This window comes from Eurosta solidaginis, chromosome 1, assembly GCF_040869045.1.
Source record: "Eurosta solidaginis isolate ZX-2024a chromosome 1, ASM4086904v1, whole genome shotgun sequence".
NCBI lineage: Eukaryota > Metazoa > Arthropoda > Insecta > Diptera > Tephritidae > Eurosta > Eurosta solidaginis.
In genome coordinates this window covers 67,158,582-67,177,210 of record NC_090319.1, presented here as the reverse complement: position 1 = coordinate 67,177,210, position 18,629 = coordinate 67,158,582, and the positions used below count along the sequence as shown (strand labels likewise).

Genomic DNA, 18,629 nt, shown 5'->3' with positions numbered 1-18,629 from the left:
ATTTTTTATTTAACTTTTCCTTTTGTTTCACTTTTTTATTTTTATTTTTTATTCAATTTTTAATTTTTTTATTTAATTTTTAATTTTTTATTTAATTTTTAATTTTTTATTTAATTTTTAATTTTTTTATTTTCATTTTTGTTTGTTTATTTAGTGTTTTTTATTTTTTGATTTAACCTTTTTATTTAGTTTTTTATTTTCTTACTTGACCTTTTATTTTTTTTTTTATTTTTTATTTTGGATTTAACTTTTTTATTTTTTTTTTATTTACTTTTTCCATTTTTTTTATTTACTTTTTTTCTATTTTTTTTTTTTTTTTTGTTATTTTATTATAATTTATTTATTTTCTGTTTTTATATATTACCTACTTTTATTTTTATTTATTTTTTATTTATTTTCATTCTATTTTCATTTTACTTTTGTATTTTATTTTATATTTCTTATTATTACTTTTTTTCTAATTTTTAAATTTTATTTTTTATTTTACTTTTGCTTCGTTTTCATTTTACTTTTAATTTTGGTCATTCGAAAATTCGACGCCCTACAGCTTGTGAACCTACATTAAAAGACTGGCTCTTACGATGCATGCTCTTTAGCTAGACATTCAGTTCAACAACTTAGGCTAGTAGGCAAAAAGGGGGATGTAATTTAGTTCAAAAGCGCCCATGTTTACATTTTGCATTTTTTGATAACTTTAACATTTTTTAATATTTTTTTTATTTCACTTGTTTTAGTTTTTCTTGATTGCATATTTCTTCTTAATTTTTTCTCCACTTTCAGTTTTTTTATTTGTTTTTTAACTTTTTTTTCATAATTTTTGTTATTATTATATTTTTATTACTATTATTTTTTATTTATTATATTTTTACTTATGTTATTAATTTTTTATTTTTTTTTTATATGATTATTTTTTTTATTATTATTATTTTATTATTATTATTTTATTATTACTATTTTTTCTATTATTGTTATTTCTAATGTTTTGTTTTTGTATGTGTTGAAACTTTTCTCATTTTTTTATTTTTGGTTTTCCTTAATACATTTTTTTCTAGTTTATTTTTCGAATTTGCTAAAATTTTTATTTTTTTCCTTAAATCTTTTTTGTTCCTTTTTATTAATTTTATATACTTCTAAATTACATTTAATTTGTATTTCGGCTTTTATTGTTAAATCCTCAATATTTGACTTTTGAATGTTCTCGAACTAGAAATAAGTCTTAGGAATTTTCTGAGAAAATAGTTACTCGCTCCCTTACTTATACCAAAATCCTTCGGCAAACATATATTTCGGCGCGCAAACATACTTTTTAATATAAAGAGTGCCACAGAAAGAACTCGCTGTTATACCCTTTGCCCCTCACTAGGGTAGGCACCTTGTCGTTGGTGTGAGGGCTTAGCCGAACTCCATAGCGCCCGACTATGAGGCGGAGCTGTTTAGGACTGACATCTACGCCGTTTCGCCTCATAGGAGGGCGGCGGGATGTCGGTGACCAAGAACTGCCAACCCACTAATCCAGGGTGTTATGCGGACCGTGCCTATTGGACGATTTGCAGCCAGGGGATAAATTCGGCTGTATTCGAACGGAGCCTTCCCGATACCGGGCCATCTCGGGAAGTATTTATGGCCTTACCGCAGTAAGGGGCGCTGCTGTGGCGGACGGTTCTTTCCCCGTATATAATACTGGACCGCTGAGCCCGCCTTGTCGGGCAGGTGGTCGTACGACCAAGATGAACAACTCATTACCTGAATGTAATAAGGAGGATGTAAAGAGGAGGACTGAGCCGCAATCCAAGGACGACAAATACGAATTAAGCGATGCGTCGGACTCGGGGAGCGAGAGTAGTGCTGATTCAATGAACTCCGTGTTGGAGAAGCACACAAATGAAAACGGAGTAGAAGAGTGGAGAAGGGTACGGAGCAGAGGAAGTAAAAGAGCTCTCTCGCAGTACCGTGCAGCACTAAGAATTGTACAACGCTTGGGAGCAGTGGTCGACCCAACAGAAGTGGAGATCGAGCGCTTGGAATGGGCCCATGAAGCGGTAGAAGTAGGTCGAAGGCAGTTCAAAAGGTTTTGCTGCGAGAAACCCTCGGTTCTGCAACCGGTACGAGGAGGAAGAAGCGTCGAATGGCAGAATGAAGAGGCAACGTTCGGCAGAAGGCGACAAGCCTGCTTTCAAGAGGCAGAAAGGACCCAGTCCTAGAGCCGCGAGGCAGGGCAGTCGCATAGACAAGACAAGTAGGCCCAAAGCTGTAAGACAGATGGGTTCCAATAGCGAGGTAGCAACTACCTCGAAAGCTGCCAGTCAGAGGGAAGTTCCAACTACGGAAGTAGGAGATAAGCCAAAGGGAGATAACGCTAAGACTCCGGCTTTCTCGGAGGCGCTAAAGGGAGTTAACGCGAAGACTCCGGTGTTCTCGGAGGTTCTAAAGGGAGATAACACTAAGACTCCTGCTTTTCCCGAGAAGATGAGTGATGTGGCAAAGCAGTCACTGACTGTGGCGCTGGTTGATCGTAGCAGTCCGTTCGGACAAATGACTACTGAAAGGTGGAGATCTGTGGAAAGGGAGCTTATTAGCTTAATGCTTAAGATGATGCGGGAACAACCAAGTAAGCCCTTTCCAACCTTTGATTCGGGGGGATGGTATAATGGTGTGAAGATGATAGCGTGCGACAACAATGCGAGCTTGCGGTGGCTGGAGGAAGTCGTTCCAAACCTCCAAAGGCAAGGCACGAACGCGCGGTTTGAGGTGGTGGATAAAGCGCAAATCCCCACGGTACCAAAAGTTAAGGTATGGATACCATGCGTGATGAAGTCGGAGGATACACTGCGACTTCTGCAGAATCAGAATCCGAACATACCGACACAGGATTGGAAGGTACTTACTGTATCTCGGCCTACCGAGGATGGTCAGTTCTACATCTTCCAAATAAACAAGCAGGCGGAGGATATTTTGTACACGCAGCTTGGCAAAATGTCCTTTGGCACTGGCAAAATTTACATGCGACTCAGGAAAAGAAGTCCCGAGGATAAAAATCCTAACACGCTGGAAGTGGGCGAAGTCGAAAAGGACCTCAGAAGCCTAAGGGAAAAAAGACAGGTGGAGGTCCCCGACGTCACCACGAACGTGCTAGAAGAGGACCAACCGCTAAATGGTGCTGTGACTCGCACAGAGGAACACACGGCACAACATTCACGAGGGGCTGAAGGGGGCCTCGAATACTCTAAACCAAAAGGGCAAGAGGAGGACGACGACGTCAAGACGAAGGTGCTGGAGGGGGACAAACAGCCCAATGGTGCTGCGAGTCCTACAGATAAACCTCCAACACAGTAAAGTGGCGTCGAGCGAACTCCTCCTAACCCTTGAGGAGGGTTCGTTTGACGTGGCGCTGATCCAGGAGCCGTGGCTCTCATCGGGAGGAAAGGTTTCTGGACTTAGCGCGCGCGGGTTTGGCGTTTACTACGCACAAACGGAAGGACGGGTGCGAGCTGTAGTAATGGTAAGGAAACAGCTGCATTCATATATGCTGCCTAATTACACCACCGAGGATCTCGTAGCGGTGGCCGTTGAGCAAAAGAATAAGCAGGCATTTATCCTGGCGTCCTGCTACATGGCCCATGCTGCGGAGGTTCCACCGATGGAGTGCAAAAGGCTAGTACAGGAGGAAGGGCGCAAAGGGCGGTTGGTCATAGGCGCAGATGCAAATGCGCACCACAATGCGTGGGGAGGAGCAGATACGAACGAGAGAGGCGAATCTCTATTTTGTTACATCCTGCAAACCAATTTGCAGATAGCCAACAGGGGAAATGTTCCTACATACATTGGTCCAACATCCAGCAATGTTCTGGATATTACATTGAGCTCCGAGCGTGATATATCAAGGTATGATTGGATGGTTCTCGATAGACCATCCTTCTCCGACCATGCGTATATAAGCTTCAGCATCCCACTAAAGAGGGTAGAGAAGGGAGGAACCTTTAGAAACCCTAGGGCAACGAATTGGACTAAATTCCAGAAACATGTAGAAACGAAACTGGGATAACCCAAAGAGGTTGCTAATGTAGAGGAACTGGAGGAGTCGAATGAATTCCTAACAAGGACGCTTATGACTGCGTATAACAAAGCTTGCCCTCTAAGAAGATTCAGAGGAAAAACAAAGCCGCCATGGTGGAGCAATGAGCTGAGTCTTCTAAGAAGACAGGTAAAAGAAATGTTTAAACTCGCAAAGACCGCGGAAAGCGAAGCGTGTCGGGACGAGTACAGGGATCTACTGAGGATCTACAAGCGTGAAATTACCAGGGCGAAGAGAAACTCATGGAAAAGTTTCTGTACGGACATAGAGTGCTCCAGTGAAACAGCACGGTTGAAAAAAGTCCTAGCAAAGGGAAACATAGTCCAGGGACTAATAAAGAAAGAGAACGGGGAATGGTCACGTGATAGTGAGGAATCCCTTGAGGTGCTTCTCGATACACATTTCCCATCGGGAGACGGTTTAGAAGAACCAGCAGACATCACTCACACTTCGATCACGGAGCTTGTGGTGCCGGGCTTGGTGACCGATACCAAGATCGAGTGGGCAGTGAAGACGTTTTCTAAGTTTAAATCGCCGGGCCCAGATGGTATATTCCCGGCCATGCTACAATTCTCAAGCAGGGCGGTCGTGGAATGGCTTAAAATAATATTCGATGGGTGCATAAGACTGAATCATGTTCCGCACTCTTGGAGAACTGCTCGTGTAGCTTTTCTACCAAAGGCGGGGAAGATCGGTCACGTGTATCCCAAAGACTATAGACCCATTAGCTTAACATCATTTCTGCTCAAAACCTTTGAGAGGCTGATAGATGTGTACATAAAGTCCAACGTGGATGGAAAGCTGCTCTCCACAACACAGCATGCGTACACCAAAGGCAAGTCGGTAGACACCGCATTGCATAGGGTGGTAATAAGCATAGAGAAATCCCTGGAATATAAGGAGTATGCTCTAGGAGTATTCTTGGACATTGCCGGGGCTTTCAATAATGTTGCAAAATGGGCGATTATGGATGGTCTTAATTACATTAAAGTACATCCTGCCTTAATCAGATGGATCGGCTGCATGTTAAATTGCAGAAAGATTACATCACAATGGGGATTGTACGAGGCCACGAAATCAGTGGACAGGGGCACGCCGCAGGGAGGGGTGCTATCACCTCTGCTGTGGACACTGGTCATCAACCAACTGCTCAGGCAATTCGATGAGGGACCCGTAAAACTTACGGCTTACGCAGATGACGTTGCAATTGTCATAAGTGGAAAATGCCTTCCAACGATTAGTTCTTTGATGGATCGGGCGCTTCGGGATATTCATACCTGGGCATCTAATGTCGGGCTGAAAGTCAATGCGGAGAAGACGGATATGGTCTTGTTTACAAAGAGGTACAAGGTCCCAAATGGGCCAGGCCTAAGTTAGGAGCGGTGACCTTACAGGAGAAACCTTGCACAAAATATCTAGGAATCATCCTAGACAGTAAGCTGTCATGGAAGCTCAACGTGGAGGAGAGGGTCAAGAAGGCCTCAACGGCACTCTATGCATGTAAAAGAATGCTGGGGTGTACGTGGGGCCTATCGCCCTCTCTTTCTCATTGGGTTTTTACAGCGATTGTAAGCCCTATTCTATACTATGGAGTTCTTGTTTGGTGGAAAGCCACACAAAAAACAACATACCTCAAAAAATTAGAGGGGGTATGCAGACTATCGATGCTTTGCATTACGGGAGCCCTGAAAACAACCCCGACGGCTGCACTGTATGCCATTCTGCACATTCCACCTGTAGACCTGGTAGCAAAGAACAAAGCATTAACGACCGCAACCAGGCTCGGTGCTTCGGGGCAGCTTGAGCGCCGACCATATGGCCATAGTAGTATAGCGTCCTCAGTCACAAGACGAACAGACTACATGATTCCCTACCTGCACTTTGAGGGAGATCTTAAGGCCACAATAGAGATGGACGGTTGGCGCAAGGGTGCGCAAATGGCGGACGAGGCGATACATGTGTACACCGATGGTTCCAAAATAGTGGAAGGAGTAGGGTCTGCGGTATACTGCGCTGATCCGGAATTAAGCAGATCCTACAGGCTGCCGGATTACTGTAGCGTTTTCCAAGCGGAAATATTAGCCGTAACCAAAGCAGTAGAAACCCTGGAAGAGAATAGCTTAAGCTGCAACCGTGTTAACTTTTATATTGACAGTCAAGCAGCAATTAAGGCAATAATCTCGCATAGCACAGCATCTAAATGCGTGTTAGAGTGTAAGCAGTCTCTGGAGAGAATCGGGACAGGGAGAAGCATACATCTATATTGGGTCCCAGGGCATATGGGAATAGATGGGAATGAAAAAGCGGACGAATTAGCTAAAAAGGGCGCATCCCTTGAAGCTTGCTCCGTAGACGTCCCAATTAGATTGGGCAAGATTAAGCGAAGGCGAGAGGTGCACATGATCGACCAAGCAGAAAAGGCGTGGGTTCAAGCGCGGGGCTGTAAAGTGTCGAAGATTATGTGTAGGTCTTACAACCTTAGACTAACACAGTTGCTTCTATCATTAAAAAGAGAGGACTGTAGACTCATGACGGGTATTCTGACTGGACACTGCCTTCTGGCGTCACATGCCTTTAAATTAGGCTTGGTCGGTGATAGCAGGTGTAGGAAGTGCGGGTTGGAGGAGGAAACGATCGAGCACGTTCTGTGCTCGTGCCCTGCACTTGCCAGGCTAAGACTCCAGCTATTAGGAGTGATACAGCTGTCAGATCTAGAAGCAGCAAGTGGCTTAAGTCCTAGGAAGCTTCTAGTATTTGCCAAGAGGACGGAGTTATTTTATAACATAGGTCCTGGTTTTTGATAGGGTTTTTCAGTTTGGTCGTTAAAACAAACTTCTGGTAACACTACGGACTCAATCAGTCTATGTGAGGTCCTCATGGACCGGCCAGTTCAACCTACCTATACCCTTTGCATTTATTGATGTTGTTTTGGTCCATTTAGCATTACGAACTCATTTTTATAGCTAAAACACACTCAGCAGTCGCTAGGCCAAGTTCAGGCAAACATTAATTTGGCGGCAATGAAAATAAGGGTAATTACATGGGTAACAAAAAATTTAATTGAGACCAAGTCAAAAAGTAAAAATAAAAGAAATAAAAAATGAAATAATTATGTATAGCAGTGTACTAAAAAGTCATGTATCGACACAGTGAAAAACTGCTGGGAAAACAAAAGCATGTGGTGCAGCTGAAAAAATAATGTATGTAATACTGCGCCGACGTAGTAACACAAACAATAACAAAAACAACGAAAGCACATAATCGCAAAACTAGCTACATAAGTTGACAACAACAAAATCGCAAACGATAATAAACAGTCACAGCGAGAAGCTGGACAGCAGACAAACAAAAGCACAGCCGAACAAACAAATTGACACACAACTACAATAAATGCTACACAGGCAACTATAAACGCCTATTTGCTTTACTTACAAAGCTACCAACCGTTGTGCAACGCTGCACGTTTAATTTTTGTATACCCAGTTGTACTAGATGTTCCTTTCGTTCTCGAAAATGACAAAGTGTGCAGTGCAAGTTGCTAAGGGCGAGTGTCTGTATATATTGCGGTGATTTTTGAGACGGAAATCTGTGACTGTGATATCTCAGTTGTAGTGATTTTTATCTTTTGCTGGATCTGAACAGTGATACATGAGCAATATGATATAAATCGCTGTTTACAAACATGTTTACCAATAGGCCCAATTAGCATGGGTAGTAGACCGACTTTGAAGCCGCAAACGGTGCAGTCGCAATTTACAGCTCCATCTATTACTATTTATCTCCAAGGGTTAACGGGCTTAGAATATAGCCGCAGCAGGTATGCCTGTCGTTGGAGGCGACTAAAATACCCAAATGATTCAAGGGGTTGTCAGCGCAATTTATAGCTCATCCAAACCATTTTTCAACCTCACCTAACCATGACGAGTCTTGTTTCCTTCGCAGCCGAGGCTCTGGCAAGGGTCATGGCACTGGGGGGGTGGGTTCGTTTACCAAACTACTTGAGAGGGTAGACAGAGTATCAATGATTGTGATGATGCCCTGCAACAAGGCTTAAGGCCTCGGGCTAGGGAGCTAAGAATATACCGGCAACAGGTATGCCTGTCGTAGGAGGCGACCAAACTGAGTAGCCAAGTGATTCAAGGGGTTGTGTAGCGCAACCCTTTCAGCTTCTCCAACCCAATTGCCAACCTCACCTATCAATGGTGAATCCTGTTTCTTTAGCAGCCGAGGTTCTGGCGACCCCAAGTTCCTCATGGATCTAGGGGGAGAAGCGCGCAATGACCTAGGAGGTTTCATGTGGTTATACTAAATCGTTCCGGAGATGGCCGGGCCTTAATGATGCTTGTTACCGAACGAGGCGCATATGATATCACAGTCATTGAGTCGCGGCCATATCTTCAAAGCTGTTGCTGCTACTAATTATAATGTGCCAGTCACTGTGACGAATCCGCAAATTCCTTAAAATATTGCCAGCTCTAAAGCGCAATCTTTTGTATTGTCAGCCAGCCCCGTGAATGCAGAACTTATGGCGTTAATCAATGAATACCAGGGATTTTACGCCTATGCGGCTGAGTTCTGCTTCTCGAACTATCATTTTTGGTAACAAAGGAATTGGAGCAACTTTACGAAGTTATCTAATCAGAACATGTCGCTTCTCTTTTTTTAGTCCTCTGCAAGAATTGGCGCATATTGCCAAATCCTGTCGATTGTGGTGCAGTCAGCTTATTGAAGGCAACGCTGTTATTCCCGTAAAACGCTTCATTGAACGTTGAGTGTGAGATTAGAAAGACTGTTTCCACAATTTTTTGCAGTGGGAAGTTATGGATTGCTCAAAGCATTCTCAATATTTCGGCGGCTAACACTTATTTCCCCCTTGTCTTATAATTGTTGAGCTGGGATATTGCCATTCTTACTTCGTCTTAGACGGGTGGTGGAATGTATCTTACGTTGTCGCCGATTGAGGTAGCTGGTACTTTTTCATAAAATTTCGGGGCATAATTTTTGTCAGCCAACATCTGAAGTTTCGCGTGATCCAATTAGGAACATTTTTCCCCTCTTGCGTCACGACACGAAAATTTTTCCGTAAACAGCGTTTTCCGAGGCGGAGCGACATTTCTCACCATAATACTTCTTCTTCCGGGCTCACTCGCACCATACATTTTGGAGAAAAAATCGCTCTCAGAGAGCTGAGTAGGAATATTGTCAGCTGTCTGTACTATTACGCATTACGTATGGTAGGCATTTTGTAAGAGCTAATCGTGTTGGGATCTAAAAAGCAATATGCTTTGGAGTTTTTTTTTTTTTAATAACTCGACAAATCGCTTCAAAAAAGAAGTTGACTCATAACGCACTACTGGGTATATAAAGTTCAATATCAATAATAGTTGTTATTGTTTTTCTTTTATATACATATGTAGCGATTGTTATTACAACATCAGCAATGGGTAAATGGATGTAATAGTCGTATGGTCGGAATTGCAACTAAAACTGGTTCGTTTGCATGTTTGTAGGCTTGAAAACTTATTCAATAGCTGGGCGGTTGGGAAAGTGGTGGTGTGTTGAAAACTCTGTATTGCGACATCAACAGCTACAACAATAACAACCATAATTATAGAGCAGACCGATAGTGCATTTAGCGCCTTTGTGAGAGCGATTGTTGCATGTATTGCAAAATGTGGCTGACTGTCTGGACTAGATGAGAGACAGTACCAAGAACCTTGAAGAAACCAGTTTGCAGTTCTAATGTCAATGCCATTGCTTTGCGCACCAACCCGGTAGACGATGATGTAGTAACAACAACAGCATCAGCAGTAAAAAGTTAACGTGTGGCAATTGCAGTGAAGCAAGTCGAATAAGACAGGTAAAATAAGTAAGAACAAAAACATTAGAAAAATACCAAAGACTTGAAGACAATAAAGACAGTCAGTGCTGCAAAAGAAAAGCAACGAATTGCAGTAAAAAAAAACTAAAAATAAAAAAATGAATGCATAATGCAAACATTTTGCGATGATTTGTGAAAATTGCGAGAAGCAATCTTAAGCAGTCAGTCAGTCAGTCAGTCAATCATGCAGTGAAGCTGACAGTTTTAGTACCTGTCAGATTATAGATTTCTACACAGCCGTCACTGGCTATATTGCCGTTACACAAGTAAAACGCATGTGTTGGTATTTTCAGGTAAATATGTGTAAACAAACTATCAAGCACATGAATTTGAAAACTTGGGAAATTAAAAGAAATCCAATACTTTTTACATTGTTAAAAAAAAACAAGTTCATGATAACATTTGGGTTTTTATACACTTGAAACTTTAAATTTTTTTATTTTTTACTTAAGTTTCTTTTATTTTATTTTATAATTTTTTTACTATAATTTTTAATTTATTTTTTAATATTTTATTTTTTTTTATTATTTTTGTTTTTTTTTTTTTTTTATCTTGTACTTTTGCAAATTTTTTAATTGAATCTTTTATTTTTTTTTTTATCTTTTATTTTTTGTTAATTTTTACAACAAAGTTTTTTTTTACTTTTTGCTAATTTTTAAAGTCGGTATTTTTTATTTTTTTTCTGCGTTTATATTCTTTTTTCTCAAACATTTCTTGCTTTTTTCAATTTTTTTTTATGTTACATACCATTTTTATTGTTTTACTTGCGTTTATTTCAGTAATATATTAGATTTACTTTATTTTGATTAAATTGTACTATCGGAAATATTATTATTCTATTCCTATTTTTAATTATGCCTTATATTTGTTTTTACTTTAGATTTTTTTATTTACTTTATTTCATTTCATTTAATTTTTTTCCATTTATTAACTTTTGTTGTTTTGTCAAATTTTTTGTTATTTTTTGTTTTTGTGTTACGTTTTTCTTTATTTATTTATATATTTTTTTAAATATATATATTTTTTCATTTTATCGAAGCTTTTATTTTAAATTTTTTTCAATGTCTTTTAGTGTGGAATTCCAGATTTTTATTGTAAAAAAATTTCGGGCGAATAATTTTTTCTTAATCATCCGGAAGATTTATTTTGATGTTATTCTACTTGTCTTCTTTGTTTTATTATTGTTGTTGGCGTTTTTTTTTTTTTTTTTGTGGAGAATTATTTAGCATATATCTTTTTAATTTTTGTATTTCTTTTTTTATTTTACTTTTATTTAAAAAAAAAATTTATTTAATCTTTTCACTTTTTTTTAGTTTTTTTTTTACTTTATGTTAATCATTTTTATTTTCTTTTACTGTTTTGTTAATTAACTTTAAACTAGTTTTTAATACCTAAATTTTTTTAGTACAATTAATGTAAGAAAACAGTTTGGTAATTTTTTTAAATTGTATTTATTTTGTATACTTTTACCGCTTTATTCATAAAATTGGCTTAAAAAAAGGTGTACAACTAAAAATTTATATAGAAGTAATTTTAAAAAGCATTACGAACATTTTGTATTTTTTATAAATATATGCATTATTTTAAATTTTTATCATTTGAAACTTATTTTATATAGTTTTCTTAAATTTATTTTTTATTACTGGTTATTTTATATTGTTTTTTATTTCAGTTTTTTTTTTAACCCTTTTTAATGTAAATTTTTTTTATCTAGCTATTGTTTTATTTTATGTTCTTTTAATAATAAACAACTATATTTTTTTATTTTTCTTCACTTCAAATTTTTTTACTATTTTATATATATTTTTTTTTTTTACTTTTTATACTCAGCGTGCTTTTCAAAATGGGCGTGGCACCGCCCACTTGTGATAAAATCAAAACCTATCGTTACAACATTCGGCAGAGAGGTTGCCTTTACGATAAGGAATGCTTTGAAGAAAAATTAACGAAATCGGTTAAGGACCACGCCCAATTTTATATAAAAGATTTTTAAAAGGGTCGTGGACGAATAAAATAAGCTATATATTTACAAAAACAATAAAGCTTTCGTTCAACAAAATCGATGGACTAATACAAAAGTTATAAGCATTCAAGTAAATATATCCATTTAATACTTCAGTACCCTACTGGTACATATGTGTTAGTATTCGCTAACTAACTGATATACGAATACTAACTACCAGCAGGGTACTTAAGTATTAAATGGATATATTTACTTGAATGCTTATAACTTTTGTATTACTCCACCGATTTTGTTGAATGAAAGCTTTTTTTTTTTTTTGTAATAAAACAGAGCTTCTAGAAAAAAATAAATATGCAAAAAAATAAAAAGTTTTCGAGATCCTTCATCGCAAAGTACACATTTTTTTATATTTTCACAAAAAAAAAATTGAAAAAATCCGTAATGATTGTTCGTTATCTTTGAATCTGCAGGGTCTAGCAAAAAGTGTTGTATGCACAGGTTATAGCAAATTTTATTACCTTTTAAAAGCTTCAACCCGTTTTGGAATTGCTCAATTCTTTCTTGAGATAATATATGATTAAGTGGAGCCATTTTTTTTTTTTTTTTTTTTTTTTTTTGGAAAAACGGTAATTCGTAAATATCTCAAAAACTTTACCATAGAATTAAAAATAACCTTGATTTTCGGGATGAGGAGGTGATTTTACATAGGAGATATATAACTTAGCAAAAAATAGTTTTGAATCACTGATATTTCACTTATCAAGTTTTATTGTAAGAGGAAATGGGGAGACATTTGTTTTTAAACGGGCGGTGCCACGTGTTATCTAGAAAAGTAATTTATCTTAAAAGAAATGTACAATTGAAGCTCACGATGAGTATGTAATGTTCGGTTGCACCCGAACTTAGACACCTTTACTTGTTTTATTTTATTTTACCTAAATCTTTTTAATCTTTTTTAATTTTTTGCTTCTATTTCATAAGTTTTGTTTTTCAATTTTTTGTTATTCTATTTAAATTCTTTTATTTCTATTTTTATTTCCTTTTCCTATTCTTTTTATTTAATTTTTTTTTTTTTTTTAATTTTATAATTTTTGGTTATTTTGTTTCGTATTTAATTTTTTCATTTCAATTAACATTTTTGTTTTTAACTTTCTATTTTACATCCTTTATTTTATTTGATTTTGCTCTATTTTTATTTTTTAGTATAAATTTCGTTTCTAAATTCTTTGTTGTAATTCTTGACTAATTACAAAATTTCACACAATATTCACAACATTCTCGCAAAACTTTGAAGAGGCACATTAGCATTCAGCACATTAAAATGAAAATTGAATATGTATTGTAGCAGACACATGCAATAAAAATCAAAAGTAAACAGACTACAGCAGCTGTCAAATTAAAATGCAACATAGCAAATAGATTCAAAAACAAAATAACAATACGAAAACAAAACACAAAGTCAGTAAACAAAAACAAGAGAAAACGGATATTATAGCAACAAACAACCGCAAAGGGAATCTGGCATCGCTGTTTTGTTCGGTTGTTAAGGTCTTCTCATTTCTCCGACGTCATCCATCCCCGACTTCCTATTCAACATTTACAGACAATCGCACCCTTTCACACATATTGCATATTTGTAAATTTGCACGCATAAACCTATTTACATGCGTATTACATTGTATTGCTTCCTGATCCATTTAAGGTGAATCTTACAACAACACAAAATAACCACGAGACGAACAAAAGTAACCACAAAAACTACTTTGTTACGGTTGTGTGTGAAAGAAAAAACAATTTGAAATTTAAACCTAGGTGGCTTTAGTTTGTTTCTCAAATTATAATAGCATCTGACATGGATGTGAAATGTGAAAGCAATCAGTGACAAAAAACTACTTTAGTGATATTTTCTTTTTCACTCTAAAAGTATGAAATATCGTTGTACACCCCTATCATGTATCAATCAAAGCACTATTGGGAATATCACTGTAATTTAATTTAAGCATACTCCCTTAAACGGAGTATAGCATATTTAAATAAAATATAGTATATCTGTGTTTTAATGAGTACTCACTTAAATCCTTTGTCATCATCAATGCCATTGACGACACCATTTGTATTTGAAACTTGGTCATCTTTCTTTAAACCGTTTGTGTCAAACGGAGAATTGGCTTTTTCCTTTTCGTCATGTGGCTGAAAGAATGAAAAAAAAAATTAGTTTTAAAAGTTTTGAAGTTGTTATCAAAAATACAAGCGGGACAGAACGAAACTAGGAAACCGTTGCAGGAAAAATATGAGAAAAGAGGGGAAAAAGAGAATGAGTTCCAAAATCGGCAATTCAAGTTTCATTATATTTTTCTGAGTGTACTTTCCAAACATACCTTATCATTGTCGTCAAATTTCAGACTTCGCAAACGTGGCTCCAAACTGGAAAGTGGGCTCTCTTTGTTGGTCGGTGAGCCTCCCAAAACATATTCAACCATTTTAACACCCAAACCACTGGTGGAATCACGTGGGCTGAAATGAAAGACATAAAAGTAAGTATACAGATTCCATAGTTCATTTTAAGTGAAAAAATAGCAGTAGTAGTTAATATATTTCATCAATACTTTTCATTTTTTATTTCATTTCAATTTTTAATTTTTTTAATTTTATTTAAATTATTTTTTAGTTTATTTGTTTTATAATTCTCTTATAAACTTTTTTTGGGGTTCTAAAGTCTCGTAACAACAGTGTGAGGATCCCTTCTGCTCTTGAAGGACTACGTTATAAACCCTCACTGGTCTAGGCAACAGTCTTTTCGTATAGCGAGAAGACTACTCACAATATCATATCTGTTCCTTGCGCAGGTCATCACGTGAATGAGTCTATATTTCATCAAATGTATATCCAACTCTTCTAAGTTGTACCATGGCGTTGTTGTTGTTGTTACTGTAGTGTCCTGAATGTGGGCAGTCCTTTGTCGGAAATGAACCCGGTAAGCTTCAATAATAGCACTTTCTCGTACTCCCACTACTGTCGCGAACACGGGTTTTAACCACTCGAGTCTTCGGACCATTGGATTTTAGTCGGCAATATTCTTAACTTCGTAATCCGCTGTGACATGCAGTTTTCTATTTTCATTGACACCTTTTACTGTTTAGCTGCAGCAGTCGGCATACTAAATAGTACTCGAAAGGGTCACCTTTACTTCCCCCCTAGGTACTGCAACGCTAAGTGGGACCTAGTTTCGGCAGGGTGTGCCTGGACCTTGTTCTGTTGTTTCTTCCCTGGCCGCATTGGCGGGGGCTTTACCACCGGTGATCCCAGCACCTTTGAACTCATTTCTCTTCTCGCTCCAAGCCGCTGCACCGCACGATTTCCATTCGCCGTTTTAGATGCCGTGTTTAACTTTACATGAGAAAGGAGGTTACTCGAGGGTGAAGTCCTTTGAGAGTCTGTGTACAGAGCTAGAGTCCAGTCTGAGTCAGGAGCTACCTCTACTGAGCCTAAACCAACTTAATGGTGATGTCACTTCGACGTATTTGAGAACCTGCTAAGGTTATTTAGACTTTCAACCGTTTCGATAAGGTGTCACCCCTGACCTATAAGATGGTAGAACACGCCAAATCAATGCCAGCTAATAGCAATCTTTTATAAACAGATTTCCTATCTGGATTTTACTGGACGCGATTCTGGGGACGCACAGTGCAAGTGCAGTCTTAGTGTTTATGCCCCTAGATTTGTCATTCGGGTTATTATTTAACATCCTTTTATAAGTTTTAGTTTTTTATGATAAACTTTACAGCTTAAATTTTTAAACTTAGCTAGGTATATTAAACTAAATTCCTTTTAGTTTTTGTTTCAATTTCCTTATAGTATTTTTTAGTTTTATTTTATTTTAAAATTTTTTTCCCCATTTTTATAATTTTATTTTTATTTTTTTAATTTCTTATTCTTTTGTAATTATGTATTTGTGTTTTCCAACTCTTTTTTGTTATTTTTTTAATTTGTAACTGTTTATATTATTTATCCACATTTATTTCTTTATTTTATTTTTTACGTTTTTATTTTTTATTTCTTTATTTTTTTTTTATATATCTTACTTTTTTATTTATTTATTTCAATTATAGTCCCCCCTTTTTATTTTAATTTTAATTTTTTTAGTCCTTTATTTTCATTTTTATTTTTTTAATACTTTATTTTTACTTCTATAATTCATAATTTTTAAGATTTTTTTTATTTTTAAGTTCGTCAAAAATTTTATTTACATTTTTGCCATTTTAATTCCTCTTCTATTCTTTTTTCTTAATTCTGAATATTTTCTTACTCATTTTCTTTATAGTGTAATACTTAAAATTTTTTTTTTGTTCATTTGTTTTGTTTGTGGTTCACTTCATGTTTTATTTTATTTTATAATTTTGTTGTCCTTTTATTTTTTTTTTTATTATTATTATTGTATTTAAATTTTTTAAATTTCATTCAATTATTTATTTTAATTTATTTTCTTATATTTATTTATTGTAATTTAAAATACATAAAAATCTTAATATTTTAAACATGATTTTAGTAACAGTATTTTTGGTATATTTAAATTTTTTTTTCTCTGCTCAAATCTAAGTTTTCTTAAATAAACGTCGCTTTTACTCACCTAAGTATGCCCGCGTTGTTGTTGGCATTCATATCTGGTGCTTGCGGAAAGGTGCGTGGGCGTGGTGGTGCCAATATATTTTCGCCTTGTGTTGACCATGTTGAATCTTTCCAAACTGGATGATCTCCTACACCGGGTATATGTAATGGATTTAGTGGACCACCGGTAACGCCCGATGTGGTACCCTTGCCATCGGATTTCTCCCATAGCTTTTTGGCAGTGGATGTGGTGATCTGAAAAAGACAAAATAATAAAAGAAATAAATTAGTTAGATTTTTGAGAGAGTGTGCATAACAATTACTGAATACAAAAGGTCATTTTTTAATAAGGTCACACCCAAACGAACTTGTTATTTAAAAATACATATTGAAATTTGTATTATAACACACCCTGTATATACAGTTGAACTATTTTATACTTTTTCCGCTTTTCCGGCATTTTTACATCCATTATAATCGTCATCGGCCCTAATCGTTATTTGCTTTGGAAAGACCAACAATATCTAATGCACTTAATATTTGATTTCCCTTTGCCGGATGCATCCAGCTTTTGCATGCAGCACATTCAGTCGGTTCGGTAGGTCGGTCAGTCAGTCAATTCGTACATCCATTGATAAAGTTATTCAATTCATGGAAGTTCCGCCCTTTTGCTCTACAAAATTAAAGTATTTGCAACTACACAAAAGTGCATACAAACATACACACAAACATAGAATTTCATTCTCAAATCTATTTCGATTTAATTGTTGTACTACTTCTTCTTTTAACTTTTTATTTTATTTATTTTTGTTGATCTCAAAGCTTGACCCGCTTGCAATTTATGGCGCATAGAATGACAGTTAAAGTAGAATTGGTGAAAAGAAAACGTTTCAATATTAAACGTAGAACTTTCGCAAAGCCCATCAGCATACAATAAAAAATGCTTTCGTAGGCATGAGAGCCTCGCAATGCATTTGAAGAATAAAAAAATTTTAGTTTTCGAAATTTGCAAAATATACAAAGAACAAATGTAAAGACTAATTACGCGTTGTTTGTTAGTTGTTTTCATCCCCTGTTTCGTGTTTTGCTAACTTCTATCATCTTCATTGCTAGCGATTGTACGCGTAATGTGTGCAATGACCCCCATCTAAAGTGGAAGTTGTTGAAATAATTAAGATAGTATTTTGGATAGCCTATTAAGTAAACGTAAAGGGTTATTTAGTTCCCAGACTAGAGGGTTAAAATTTGATAGAGATGAGGCTTTGCTTGATGTTTCTAACTAGATATTTTTTTTCATACAGCTCCTCAGAACTTGCATTCGTTATATCTTTCAAACAAAACTGAAAAATATTTTTCAAAGTTTTGGGAACTACAAGCTGAGCATTATTTTTATGTCACTTCTTTGTACAGATGTATGTAGAGTTGAAATCCTAGTGCTCGCGCTTAGTTGTAAAATCAGAAAAGCTTGTAGGATTATGCAAGATGATGCTGGGAGGTTTTGAGGTACATTTTTTAAGTATCACACCTTAATTAAAACAAATTAAAAACTTGCCGAAGTTTACAAGATATTTATATATGTATTTTGAAATATCCGGAATCTCAATATCCGGGCAGATAACCCAACATATGGTTGATAAAAGTACCTACCGAAGGCAACTTGCAATGCAGAACCTCTTTGTGAGAAATGAAATATCAAATCATTGTCCATGATCATGGCTTTTTCACGTTTTTATACTCAGCGTGCTTTGCACACAGAGTATATTAACTTTGATTGGATAACGGTTGATTGTACAGGTATAAAGGAATCGAGATAGATAAAGACTTCCATATATCAAAATCATCAGTATCGAAAAAAAAATTGATTGAGCCATGTCCGCCCGTCCGTTAGCATGATAACTTGAGTAAATATTGAGATATCTTCACCAAATTTGGTACACTAGCTTATCTGGACCCAGGATGGATTGGTATTAAAAATGAGTGAAATCGGATGATAACCGCGCCCACTTTTTATATATGTGACCCGGTCTATGAAAAGGTGGCTTATGACTCAAAAAAGGAATTGCGAGAAACAGCTGTTAAAGATAAACCATGCATTTCTTCAGGACGTT

At 36.4% G+C, this 18,629-nt stretch overlaps 1 protein-coding gene across 1 annotated transcript in view; it reads right to left on the bottom strand.

The window, feature by feature from the left end:
* The window catches only part of LOC137236828 (maternal protein pumilio-like), a 278,454-nt gene that overhangs the window by 131,018 nt on the left and 128,807 nt on the right, over positions 1-18,629 (bottom strand). Inside the window, exons 4-6 of the mRNA XM_067759860.1 lie at positions 16,544-16,776; positions 14,295-14,430; positions 13,988-14,106 (exon numbers count right to left, since the gene is read on the bottom strand). Coding sequence (XP_067615961.1) covers positions 13,988-14,106; positions 14,295-14,430; positions 16,544-16,776 — 488 coding nt within the window. The remainder of the gene's footprint in view (positions 1-13,987; positions 14,107-14,294; positions 14,431-16,543; positions 16,777-18,629) is intronic.